Raw genomic sequence first — 13649 nt, 5'->3', positions numbered from 1 at the left:
TGAACAAGTATCAATGTACGCTTTTCAAACTTGCTTAGCATGTAATTGATTTGTATATGCCATCAATAGATTGAGATTCGGGGAATCCTAGAATTATAAAATTTTAATTGAAATAGGAGTTTGACAACTTTTCAGCCTAGTCTATAAAAGATAATAGCTCTTGTAGTCAAGATTTTAGCGCTGTTGCAATAATCTCTATCATTAATTCAAAATTATAATATAAACAATATCATAAATAGTATTACAAATCATCATATATATTAGTAGTAATATTTGTACAATATATATATATATATATATATAGCAATGTTGTAAAAGGAAAGAAAATGATTTTTTTAAAGAATAAATACCATATCTGTAAACATTTGCTGGATAGTGGAATTGAGATCCTCCTTCCAAAAATATTCGCTGTCATCTTTTCCTGTCAATTGTACTCTCTTTAGCAAAGGTGTGCTTAAGACTCCTTGAGAGAAGATCCTTAATTTTGGGCATTCACTCACAATAACTTGCTCCAAACAAGGGAACTTGAAGGAATAATTGGCTAAGCAGAACAAAGTGAGGCTTGATAAACGGTAAAGCTCCAAAACTTTCAATTTGCCAAAAACAATCTCTTCTTCTCTGTCTCCTTCGTTTGCTATAACCTCTATCACTAACTTGCAGTCTCTTATTCTCATAGTTGTGAGATTGACAAGAGTTCTGGCTGCTGAGCAAGCAAGTACGTTGACTAGTCCATCGCAGCTCCAAGTGTCCAAAGTTGTAAGATTTTTGAAAGACATTGCAGATGGCATTATAATTGTCAAACAATGGCATCTAATTACTTGTAGAGTTTGAAGATTTTGAAGAAATGTGTCCCCTCGTAAATCTTGTTTCCATATATGTCCTTGCTCATAGGGGAATAGCTCTTTGAAACTATTAACACAAAAACAAAGTGATTCCAAACAATCTAACCTTTGAAGGAAACTAAACAAAGAAGCAACAGATTCATCATCAAAGTAACCCAGCGAAAGTCGTTTAAGTTTGCCAAAGCTCTCAGCCAAATCACTATGGAGGAATGTCAATCTGAAATCATGTGCGTCTAAACCCAACACCTCCAAATTTGGTATGACCTGAAACTCAATGAACAAGCAAATAAGTTGATGTTAGGGTTCACTCATCAACAAGTTCACCGGTACACAAAGATAAATACTAAGATTTTTATATATGGTAGAGGTGTCACATGTTATATACTTTTAAGAAGCTGTTAGTATCATTAATTAGTAGTACAACTAATTATAAGTAAGTAGAACAATTGTTAAGTGAAGCTTTAAAATGATGACGTTTTGATATTGTCTATACATTGCCATTTTGGAGTTCACTTAAGTGAGTAATCTTAGCCATTGATTCCAGCATGATTCGACAGCTTTTAGCAGTGCAACAAGTCAAACTATATAAGGTTGCATATTTGGAGATTTGCACAGTAGAATAACACGCTTCCTCTCTCGCAATATCAAGCTCTGCTAAGGTTCTTCAGTTTTTTAGGGTTCTTTCTCAAATCTTGTAATTGCGTCACAATTGGTGTAAATTTTGGGTAGAAGAATAGGGATTTTCTTCGAGTAGAGATACTGTGTATAGGTATGCTTTAGGGTTTACGATTACGGGTTGATTTGAGGGTTTATTCTTGCAAGTGAGGGATTAAGGTATTTTGTGTTGATTGGTTTGTAAGTTGTACGATCTTGATCCTTATAGTGCAAAGAGCCCCACATTACTTGGAGCTCAACATGGATGTAGCTTATTCCATTGGAATAAGTGAACCACGGTAAAAGCTTGGTGTTCTTGGTTTCTTTTCTATTTAATTCATGTGCTAGGGTGTTTGTTAGTGGAATTAGTTAGGATTGAGTTCAATTTAAACATAACAATAATATATAAACAGATCTTTAATTTGGAAATAATATAAATGGAAATGTACAAGGCAAAAGGTCTTATCTACTTTTACGAGCCAAGCTTTAATGTAGGAAGTAAGAATTTGGTTTATGATGTGTGCGACTGATATTATCATTAAAATTTCTCCTGTTGATTATGTAATCTATATATTTCAAATAATTAAATAAATAAACAACAAGTTTTAATCAGCAAAATGAATAATATCTCAGAACTTAGTTGATTATTATACATCAACTTGATGGATTTAAAGAGAAAAACAAATTTATTATAACCAAACAAAAGGAAAAGTGCTTCTTAGTTTATTTTCATTTGCAACAGAAACATTAATGTCCTTAAGAATAAACAGAAGTTGACTGATGCTTAGTTTAAATCTTAATTTTCATTTGGGGTACTATATCATACTAAAAAGTGCAACACCAAATAAAAAGATTTATGTTATATTATGTAAAATGGAAAATTGGCCATCCCATAGTATTTGTGCAAAAATATAATTGGATTAAGCGATGATCAGATTAATCTGAATGATCACAAACATGTTGCATTTTTTAGTGAGTATGGATGAAATTGAAATCATACCTTTTCTAACAGAAAAATGGCAGGTTGGCTTTCCCCATCGTCTTTCTTTTGGAAGCTAGGAAATTCTGAAGCATATATTTTTATCTTCTTGCAACCATACACAGCCACAACTTTTAGCATCGGGCACTCTATCATATGGAACCCTGGGTAGAAACATTTGAGTTCCGGTAAATTATCGAGCTTAAAGTTTGTTAATTGTGGAAACAAAAATCTAGGGGCCTCGTTAACTTCCTCCACAGAAACGATTTTCTCCAACCCACAGGAGAATAACCAAAGGTCATTAAGTTGCACGAGACTAGTAGCTATAGTAACTGGAAAGAGACTTTTCATACTCCAACAATTCTCAATCGTCAATCTCTCTAGATTGTGAAAGGTGAGAAGTCCGTGAGAATTAGATGGAATAATATTCTGTAACTTTTCACAGAATTCGACTCTCACTTCTTTTAGTTTGCAAAAGGATTCCACATGGAGTTGTTGGTTATGCCATATCAATTGCAAGTTATCCAAGTGTAATAGTATCATCACCTCCAAGCTTGGAAAAACAACCTGTAGCAAACAATCCATGATGTCAATATTTTTGTATAAAAGACCCACAATCTTACGATGAGAAAGATTTCCAAATATTGTGTAAGGTTGATCTGCTCTCAAAATCGAGAAAAACGTTTTGAAAGCAATAGGCAACATAATTTTTTAATATAAAGATAAATCACCTTTTCATCAAAAAGAGGGTTTATATCAATAAAGTAGTTCTCCAAGTTCAGTTCTTCTTCAGGTTCTTCTCTCACCGTGCCTGGATGAAAAGATTTGCAAAAGAATGTCTTCAAATTAGTGCAACCATCAATATGAAGTTCATTTAAAGACGGGAATTCGATTGAATTCCCAATGCCAAAAGTCACAAGTTTTGGCAGAACTTCAAGCTTCATGTAGAATAGTTTAGGAAAGCTCATATCAATTATCCTTTCTTCTCCCTCTTCCCCTTTTGAGTCGATTATTACTTCCATTGACTTACAATTGCCTATCACAAGTTTATGGAGTTGGTTAAGACTTTTGACCATAGAGGATGAAAACAAAAATTTCAAGCCATGACACTCCTCCACGGTTAAGCTTTTTAAGCATTGACTATAAGAAGACATTCCCAGAGGTTGATCAAGCCATGTATTCTCAATATTAATTGAGCACAGTTTCAAGTTCTCCAATCTTGGAAAGACGACCTGTGGAAATTAACCTTGTTCGTAAAAATAACTTATAAACTAATAAGAAAACTCCTTTTTACATCAAAATAATATAAAAGATGAAAAATACAAAACATACCTTCATGTCACAACCAAACTTTATGAATTGTGGTAGACGTTGTAGTGTTAGAGAACACAATTGATTGAAGTCAATCTTATCATTTGTTTCAATTTCACCACCATGGTCTTTACTTTCTTCACCAAAAATCTCTTTTAGGTTCTTACAATCATTCACTTCAATTTTTTGTAGCTGAGTAAGGTTTTTTGCCACTGAGGATGCAAAGAGATACTCCAATCTATCACATTTTTCTATTTTCATTATCCTTAATTTGCTGAACGACCCTGCATTGAGTTGGTCATGACATATCTTCTCCAAATTAATCAGATTACAAAGGATCAAGGACTCCAATTTGGGAAAGGCTAGATTCCAGGCAACTGACTTAATGATATATAAAAGCTCGAGACAATCTTTTACAAGCAGATGCTTCAAATGTGGAAAACCATCCATATCGAGTTCATAAAGAACATTTCTAACACCATTCATTTCCTCTAGAGAAAGATCTTCAGTCATCTTCAACAAAGCTTTAATCCCGAGCCCCAAACAAGTACTATTGTTGATCTTGAGTTTGAGCATTCTTGAAGTTGAAAGGTCATATTTATTGGACCACTTCCATTTTTCTCCTATAAATATCTTATAACTTTTCAACTTCTTAAAGAACAAGTCTCGTGGCATAACTCCAGCATTCTGAATATGAAGATGTAAAGCTGTTAGGTTAGACAACTGCTTTAACTCTCCAAGACTAGCATTTCTTCGTCCTTGATTATCGACTCCTTCAACCTCCCATTGAACAAAGCTATTGCCCATATATAGCTCTTCTAATTGAGACAAGCAGGAGATGACATTTGGTGCAATCTGTCTAAGGTTTAAACAATGGCTCAAATCTAACAACTTCAACCGAGTCAACTGTCTGATTTCTCCAGGCAACTGTTCAATATCAGATTGTTGAAAGCTAAGGATCTCTAATGTCTTTAACTCTCCAACTATTGCTACATCTCCTAGCTGGCACCCATCCAAACACAATGTTCGAATTTTCTTGAGGCAATCAAGTGATGAAGGTAATGACAAGAATTGTATTGTGGTCAAATCCAAAACTTTCAATTCTCTCATTCCTTCGAAAAAAGTATCTGGGATATGTAGATTTTTGTTTCTCATATATAGGAAAAACAACTTGAGTTGAGGACATTCCAACTTTTCAGGAAGCTCATCATAAATATCTATATACTGCAAAGATAGAGCATTTGAATCTTTTTTCTCCTCCAGTACTTCCTTCAAGCCGGTGACATTTTGAATACTAAACATTAACTTATCTGTTGCTGCAATCGATATAGCAATAGCATGAATAATGTCATGCATTTTAACTATGTCGTCATCGCCATCGTCATCCAACAATAAACAACGAGCTTTCAGATGATCTATCAACCTACGCAATCTATTCCTTCCTTCTTCTAATGTAAAGCCATCTCCAAACAGACTCCAACCCATACTATATTTGAATAAGTCACCAATGGATATTCTAGTGCCTCCATTTTGTAGAGCGCAAAGAAGAAACAATGTTTTTGCTTCCTCATTTTTCAAAAAATTGTAACTCAGTTCTATGGTAGAGTACAAAGTTTCTTCCATATCCAGAAGGCATCTTGGATTAGACCTTTTTAGTTGAGCCAAGGTATCTTCCCAAGCGTTAAGACTCTCATTTTTCAATGCATGCGCAATTGTGGAAATAGCAACCGGTAAACCTGCACATTTGGTAACTATCTGAACTGCTACATAATGAAAATCAGGGTTTTCTGCCAAATCACCCACAATCTTCCCAAACAAATTCCATGAGTCTCCATCAGATAAAGGAAGAACAAGGATGTTCTTCTGAGTGTTCATATCTTTGTTTAATACATCCAGATTTCTAGAAGTTAGCAATACCGTGCATCCCCTCACCTTGTCATCTTTTCCTTGTTTCCCACCTCCCCCGAAAGGAATTCCAATTGCATCCAAGTCGACTTTCGTCCAAATATTATCAAATATTACAAGTACATTCTTCTCCTTCTTTATCCTATTCCGTAGTAAACCACGTCTCTGATATTCACTCTCCTGTCCAAATTCCAGGCCTAAATCAATAGCAATTTTTTCTTGAACTTTTTTGCAGTCTGGGGTTTGTCCTACCTCAGCCATGGCCACCTCATCAAATAACTTGTTTTCCTTGGCCAGCATAGCTATTTTTCTGACCAGTGTGGTTTTGCCCACACCTCCCATCCCATGCACCCCAATCATGTTAACATTAGCATCCTTCAATGTGTCCATAATTTCCTGCAAAACTTGCATTCTAGAATCAAAGGCCTCGAAGCCTCTAACATACATGGATTCTATCCTCTGTAGCGCAGGACGGTAAGAAACACTATTGAAGTCCCCCTTTTCGCAGAGATCGATGCCATCCATTTTGGCCTTCATTGCTTTTTTGCCCAGCTTGTAACGTTGAATCAAATTAGGACATGACCCCAATTTGAAACAGCCGCCCTTGTTTGCTTTATCTTCATCCTCAATGATGGATTTTGCTACCCCTTCAGTGAACTCATCCACGTCACTCAACCATTTTGTAACAACTCCATAAATCTCTTCCCCCCGTCTCTCAGCAGACTCTACAGGTCTCTGCACCATTTCTCTTTTATATCTGATCTCCTGAACTTGATTCTTGAGGTCGTTGATGTAGTTCTGGTACTTGAAAACATAAGAGATCTGTTGTTTAAGCAAAACATATACATCTGATGTAGCGTTTTTTACAACTTCAGCGCTAGCAGCCACAGCTATTTCTTGATCCATTGCCTATTTCTTGTGAGATGTTTATGAATACTGGATATAAAGAAAAAACTAAAAAGTGAGAAACGGTTGATAGGAAAGGAAGAAAAAGAAACAGAGTTACGTACTAAACAAAATACTTACAGGAAAGTTGGGTAAACAGAATCTAGCTTTAAGCAAACAGATCTTTGCTAGACAAGTGCACCTGCGAGTAAGAATCAAACAGACATGTGGTTATTAATCCCATACATCTATTAATATATTTTTTTTCTATCAATTTCAAGCTGAAAAAAAATTTATAACCATTCCAAGCGCTAAATCTAATGTTTTTGGTATTGTTGTATTGGAAAATTATATGCAGTATTAGGAATTTGATATTTCGGATACAATGATTTATGATTATTATGTGCAAATAAGAAATTAATATTAATAAAAATAGGGTAATCTTTAATTAATTACATATTTAGATATTCCAGTACTCTTCTTAAAAAAAAAAGTGAAATCAAAGGTTAATTTATATAAATCTGGTGTTTCTATAACAAAACAACGCTGGAATTAAAACCCATTATTGATCCATGTGATAGATTTTCCGGTTTATATTAGTCCAATGGGTTGTACTTAAACTAAGTGGGATAGATAACTTGCAATGCAACATTGAATTGAGTAATTATATATCTTGTTTCTACTATCTTAAACCTTATTTAGCCAGTGAATGAGGCGCAAACACGACACTCTAACTACTGCTAATCATCTTAAAGGAATACACTGGATATAAGATAAAAGTGAGAAAAAAAAACAGAGTTAATAAGCAAAATACTTACAAGGAAAGCTCCGTAAACAGAACCTTAGCTTCAACCAAACAGATCTCTGCTATCAGAATCAGAAAATGAGAATGATGCTGGATATTATCCTTTTTTTTTAAAGTAAATTATGGTTGAATATAAAGCACAGAGAATTGAAGAACGCAGAAGAAGATGAGAGTAAAACAAGTGCAGTTTAATGGCTTAATCTGAGAGTAAGAGAAGTATTCAAGAGCAGATTCAGTGTTTGTTTCTCTGCTTTGTGAGCAATAATAAGCAACAAAAATTGATAAAACAGAGTTTGGGTAGATTTTTCCGTAGATTTTTTTTTTTTGAAAGGAAAGGAAGACCAAGACTTTAGTATGGAAATGGAAAAAATAGTTTTGAGAGAGAGCGAGCAATATTGAGTATAAAACAACTAAAAATAAAGTCAAGTAGATTCAATTAATCAAGCAAAACTTCATGTCCAACCACACAATAACAACAGCTTGCAGTGTTGGGCATCGTTTTTTCTACGGAGCAATAAAGAATGTGTCTTGTCGCTGTCATGTTGTGTGGCCGCCTGCCCACCACCCGCTTCTCATTCAAAGAAGAAGAATCAAACGATATATATATATATATTTCTAGTTTTTAGAAAAAAAAATTACTGACTGATATTATAAGTATACACTTAAAAGCCATTATATTCTAACAACACAGAAAGTAGAAAAATCCAATTGGAAACCAAAATTCCTCTTGCCTGATGAAAGTTCAATGAAAGTTTGACAGAAATTAGGGGAATGGAAACAGAGGAGCTCTGTTTTGCTTTATTTTTTATAGATAAAACTGGGTGTAGGATATATAAAAACTCACTGTTATTGATTACACTTCTGAATGTTTCTTTAAATTCTTGAAATCAAAATATGATATATATGTTTACATCACTGAAAAAACATTTTGCAAACACATAATTCTGACAATCTTAGAACTCATTCTTAAAATTATACTGAGATGAACACTTTGAAAATGTGAAAGCACACAAAAAACTCAATGCTCAAAAGAGCAGATCATCATCACAGTAATTAACAAACAGCATTTTTCAGGTGGTTAAGTTGTATCGTCTTGTTTGCCCAAAGGGTTTGGCAACTTGGGAGAAATTTGATTACATAAAACAAATCCAACAAATTAACAACAAAAGGGCAAACGTGTAAACAGAGGGCACTCCACCTCCAACCAAAGATGAAGATAATTTCAGTTAAGATAGAAGAAACAAAGTCCCTCTTCACGGGGAGGAAATGGAGCCATGTTGTATCAGAATCCATTTGAAGAACTAGTCTTATTCCAATTTGCGCACGAAGGATGTCCTCAATCTTCTTGGAACTGTCTATAATCAGTAATTATAAAGCATACCATATTGGATTCAGAGATAAAGAGAAAACATGATTCAAGCAATTCAATACAAAAATCACAGTGGAAAAGCATCACATATGTTGGTGAGTCAATAGATACCATATTGTTTTTATACAGATGTTGTATGGTGAAATTAAGGTTGCTTCCCAATATTCGTCTACGTCATTCTCTCCTTCTGTTAATTGTAGTTTTTGTAGCTTTGGTGTGCTTAAAACTCCATGACAAAAAGTCTCCATCTTCAAGCATTGTCTGACAATTACGTTTTTCAAGGATGGGAATGCAAGAGTATAATCCCCACAACAAAAGCTTTTAAGGCTGGACAAACAGTGAAGTTCCAAACAATCCAATCTGTTGAAAATGTGTTATAATCTCCTCCATCATTTTGCAATCAGAAACATTCATTCTTGCAAGTTCGATCCAGAGTTTTATCTTTAAAGGGGGTCAGTAAATATCTCAATCCATCACACTTTGAAACTCGCAAAGTCTCCAAATTCTGGAAAAGATAACGATGACCATGAATTTTCTAAATTGCCACATTCTGATACTTTCAGAGTCTTGAGATTTTGAAAAGTATTGCAAGGCTGAGAATTTCCTCTCCATAGATGCAACAACCTGGGCAATTCACATAACTCTAGTTCTTCCAAGCTGGGGAATGCATCCTGTGAAAATAATCAACCAAACCAAAAAGAAGAGATGATTAGTTTAGTTGTGTAGCTCTTTATATGGTGAGATTAGAGATATTTGGAGACTTACTTTTATCCATAATGACAAGGATGAAAGTGTTATCCAGTAAGAAAAATTATTTCAATTAGGAATAATACTATACATTTCAACGTATAACATAATGTTTTAAGAGATTTCAATCCCTTGGATGCTCAATAATTCTGAAGCAAAGATCTCCACGTTATCACATCCATATACCTTAAGCTCTTCTAATTAGAACACTACTGATAATTAATTTATTAACCCTACAATATTAATTTTAAGACATTGAATTTAATTTGGTATTACACCAGATCAGATTAACTGCTATTGAGCAACCAGAGCACTTATAAATTATGCTCAAGGATTTTAACATGCCTTCTCTGGGGGTGCTTCTCCTCCTTCACCAGCTGGAGCTGGTGAGTCTTGCACCTGATCGGAGACTGGGTTCCAAGTCTCCTGATGCTGAAGGAGTTTTGAACGGTGAATATCCTCCTGGTGATGTACTGTCTTTTGGTTATTTCGGTGATGTACCTGGTTTCGATGGGTTTCTTCACGGATTTGGATGAAACCTAAGTAAACAGAAAATATGATATCTACGCATATAATAGGAGACCAATGCTCCAGGCAAACAAGATAAACAACAGCTTAGTATAAACACATATATATTGCATGTATGAGGACCTCTGGGATTGGCTTCAGAGGTGCGCCAACTTTCTCAACATCTTATTTTGATGAAACCTATTAGGTTCAAATTAATCATATCCATATATTTATTAGCAAATGCAGAGCAGAAATGAGAGGTTATTAGTCTTGTAGCATTGACTGAAAGAAATGCAGCCAACGAAAGCAGCAAAATTTTGAAAGACATTGAGCCAAAAATGTTGATCTCAAGAGCTAGCAATTGATAAGTGACTCTGCAGCCAATGCAGAAGCAGCTTGAGTTATAGATAGCAGTCCATAATCTCTTAATTAAAAGTTAATTACTCCACACACAACATTCTCTCTTTCAATACTTCGGATCTAAGACATTTTATTGGTAGCTTCACTGAATGATATGAGGAGATCAAGTTGCAGACTGTACTAAAGTAATAAACCTTTGAAGAGATCTAATTAATAGAAGCGAGCACGAATATATAGGTGATAAGATTCAATTAGGGGCATGATTTGTTGTGGTAATGAACAGTATCTCAACAGCAGTATGGTGATCAAGACTGCATGCATGCATATTGATTGTTGAGTACAAGCTTTGGCCCAGTTCTTAAATTACAATGAGACAAACAGATACCCACTGCCCATTCTCCATGGGCCAATGCTAGAATCAAATGTCTTATTCTAATAACTCTCTATCCCAACTACCTGTTAAACTTAAATCTTTTTGTGACACTCAATTTTAATTTCGGCATCAAAATCCTGATTTACAAAATAAAAAAAGTTTATGAAACTATATATACGAAAAAACTCTGCAATATTTGGAGTGGTTAGGTAAATAAAGAAGTCTTACTTACCTAGGAGGCTCAGGCGAATTGAAAGATATTTTCGTACTCTTCATTTCATTTGACCGTAGCTTTGGACCCCAGCTAGTTGGCACCAGTGTAGTGTTTCTGTGGTTGTAGTTATTTGTTTCAACAACCAGAATGAGTGGCAATAAATTCTTGAACAAATTAAACTGACCCATCAACATAGACTATTGTTTGGTTACGAAGATTCACACATCACTTAGGGTAATTTATAGCTTTTGAGTAAATTTTTTAACTTAATTTAAAACAGAGATCCTGAATGCGGATCATAATGATTATCACCATTACCATTATATCAGGAAATTGTGGAGCCACAGTTGGTTATAATGAAACCTCTAGGCTCCATGTTCTCATTTTCATTTATTACTTATTCGTGCTGATTGGGGCCGCCGCTGAAAGCTTTTAAAATTGTCACTTGCTTGTTGGCATGGATCTGCTAGTACAATAATCAAGTTTACTGACTGAAAGCTACATTTCTCTCACGAGACATTACAACAATATTTTAATGCAACTTAGCTACATTAATATATATTATTTATCTGGGGTAGTACATTACACAGGAAATTTCAGTAGACACAATAGAAAACATGAACTGGTAATTTTTTTTTTTTTTTTCTTGTAGAGACATAAAATTATTGCACACTCTAGCTAACATGAAGCCAGGACTCAGATTTTTAACTTTAATTAAAAATCTTCAAGGGCATTTGGGTTTGTTGTTTCTAGTGGTCATATCAGTGTAGCACTTGCCACAAAGCTCTCTGTTGCCATAAGTTCCTGGTGGAACACATTTGCACCTGTCACAGCATGTAACACAAGCTCTAACACACAGATTCTTCCTGGAATGTAATTTGCACCTCTCTCCACATAATGGAAGGCAATCTGCCCAAAAATACAACAAAAAAGTATATATTGTCAACAAAAGACTAAAAAGAGTATTTTAAGTCCGAGTATTTTTATTGTATACATATGTTGTTACCTTTCTTTGTCCTCACCGGAGGCAGTGGTGGGCTCACTTTTGGTGGAGTAGTTTTAGGTGGGCTCACTGGTGGTGGTGGAGTGGTCTTGGGTGGGCTCACTGGTGGTGGTGGTGTGGTCTTGGGTGGGCTCACTGGTGGAGGTGGAGTGGACTTAGGTGGGTTCACTGGTGGAGGTGGTGTGGCCTTAGGTGGGTTCACTGGTGGAGGTGGTGTGGCCTTAGGTGGGCTCACTGGTGGTGGCGGTGTGGACTGCGGTGGGCTCACTGGTGGAGGCGGTGTGGACTTTGGTGGGCTCACTGGTGTTGGAGTAGTCTTGGGCGGCTTCACCAGCGGTGGTGGAGTTGCCTTGGGTGGGCTCACCGGTGGTGGTGGAGTAGCAGTAGGTGTCTTCACTAGTGGTGGAGCTGGTGCCTGTAATCAAACTTGTCAATATAAAACTCATGTAGCGAAGTAGCAAACAACTTTGTTTACTCTTACATAGTTACATTGAAGCTAGAGAAAAATGACAATATTTCTACACATGTTTTTAGCAATGCTAAGTAAACATTGTCCATGAATTTACCTTTCCAAACAGAAGTTCCTCCTCATTGCTAGATGAAACCTACCCAAAAAAAAAACCACAAAATTACACATTTAGCCATTAAAAAATTAAAAAATGTTATCCTTATAAAGATCCATACAAAAGAGTTGCAAAGTGATATAAAAAAACAAAGAAAAAACGAAAAAAGAGAAAAAAATCATGAAAATTAAAGATAAAGATTTTCTTTATATGCCCTCTTTGTATATAACTTTATAAAACTAGCATTACTCTAAAAAAAAAAAAATATTACATGCATTCAGTGTGATGTGTGAATAGTACTCAAAGGGGAGACAAAGATGCATACCCTTGCAGAAACTACAAGAAAAGTGGCCAATAGAAGGAGCAGAGGTCTGAAAGCCATTGTTTGGTAAGAAAGGAACCCAAGAATACAGAAGAGCTAGACAGTGGTTGACGCTTTGAAGCAAGCACAAACTTATACTATATAAAGGGAGAGACAGAGGTATATAGAGAGAGACAGAGGTGGAGAGGTGGAAAGGTAAAAGTTCAAGAGATTTTTATTTACCAGCTGGCTTTGGTTCAATAAATGTACAATGCCAGCTTCACCAGATCACTGAGCACATAACTTATGGCTAGCAGTTCAAAAACCTGACCATGTCTGATAAATTAGTATATCTATTCACATGTCAAATATACTTTTTATTAACCAGCACACGAGGCCATGTCTGCCAAAACTTGGAACAAGTTAATTCCTGGTTTGGTCATTTCACTTCTTTTTAGATAAATTTTTTGTTGGGTTAAACTATTTGGATTTGGACTCACCTGCCTGTGCCTTACTGCCTTTGCCATTCGCCAACAATAACTCTCCACAATGCCTCCAGTGGGGGCATCTGCCCTCTTATCCCTTTGATTTTGCTGGTAATGGGAATAGAAATCCATGTCCATTGACAATGATAAGATTACTTATACCTTCAGAAAAATGACAATTACTGACTGTTTGGTCAGCTCAACTTGCTAAATGATCATAATCCTTGCAGAAAGTTTCCTGAACTGAAGTTATAAAAACAATTTAAGCAGGGCAAGTGGGATTTTTTTTTTCTATACATTGAGTTCTGTACATGTGGCATCACATGTTATAAACAGTAGTCAA

The 13649-nt window shown here is 35.4% G+C and overlaps 2 protein-coding genes across 2 annotated transcripts; both read right to left on the bottom strand.

The window, feature by feature from the left end:
- Positions 1 to 496: 496 nt before the first annotated feature.
- On the bottom strand, positions 497 to 6597 carry LOC116112525 (probable disease resistance protein At4g27220). Its single transcript, XM_031398655.1, has 5 exons — positions 3808 to 6597; positions 3207 to 3707; positions 2497 to 3042; positions 642 to 1106; positions 497 to 541 (listed from the first exon to the last, which is right to left on the bottom strand). Exons 1-5 carry the CDS (start codon positions 6595 to 6597, stop codon positions 497 to 499), a joined length of 4347 nt encoding a protein of 1448 aa, XP_031254515.1.
- A 4827-nt stretch (positions 6598 to 11424) lies between these two features.
- Positions 11425 to 12944, bottom strand: LOC116112568 (gibberellin-regulated protein 14). The gene is made up of 4 exons (XM_031398696.1): positions 12846 to 12944; positions 12524 to 12562; positions 11961 to 12372; positions 11425 to 11863 (listed from the first exon to the last, which is right to left on the bottom strand). The coding sequence occupies exons 1-4, from the start codon at positions 12900 to 12902 to the stop codon at positions 11679 to 11681; spliced, it is 693 nt and encodes a 230-aa protein (XP_031254556.1). The 5' UTR covers positions 12903 to 12944; the 3' UTR covers positions 11425 to 11678.
- Positions 12945 to 13649: the final 705 nt, after the last annotated feature.

Source organism: Pistacia vera, unplaced genomic scaffold (genome assembly GCF_008641045.1).
Source record: "Pistacia vera cultivar Batoury unplaced genomic scaffold, PisVer_v2 Contig663, whole genome shotgun sequence".
NCBI classification, from domain to species: domain Eukaryota; kingdom Viridiplantae; phylum Streptophyta; class Magnoliopsida; order Sapindales; family Anacardiaceae; genus Pistacia; species Pistacia vera.
Note: the sequence above shows the minus strand (reverse complement) of the source record. Positions and strands in the feature narration are given on the sequence as shown.

Bases quoted from the DNA above. Each gene is read 5' to 3' on its own strand.
- LOC116112525 (XM_031398655.1), bottom strand. From the start codon at position 6,597: ATGGATCAAGAAATAGCTGTGGCTGCTAGCGCTGAAGTTGTAAAAAAC. The intron at 3,708-3,807 runs GTATGTTTTGTA...TAATTTCCACAG, and splicing joins AGTTTGGTTGTGACATGAAG to GTCGTCTTTCCAAGATTGGA. The intron at 3,043-3,206 runs GTGATTTATCTT...TGTTTGCTACAG, and splicing joins ACCCTCTTTTTGATGAAAAG to GTTGTTTTTCCAAGCTTGGA.
- LOC116112568 (XM_031398696.1), bottom strand. From the start codon at position 12,902: ATGGCTTTCAGACCTCTGCTCCTTCTATTGGCCACTTTTCTTGTAGTT. The intron at 12,563-12,845 runs GTATGCATCTTT...TTTTTTGGGTAG, and splicing joins TTCTTGTAGTTTCTGCAAGG to GTTTCATCTAGCAATGAGGA. The intron at 11,864-11,960 runs GTAACAACATAT...ATTTTTGGGCAG, and splicing joins TCCGGTGAGGACAAAGAAAG to ATTGCCTTCCATTATGTGGA.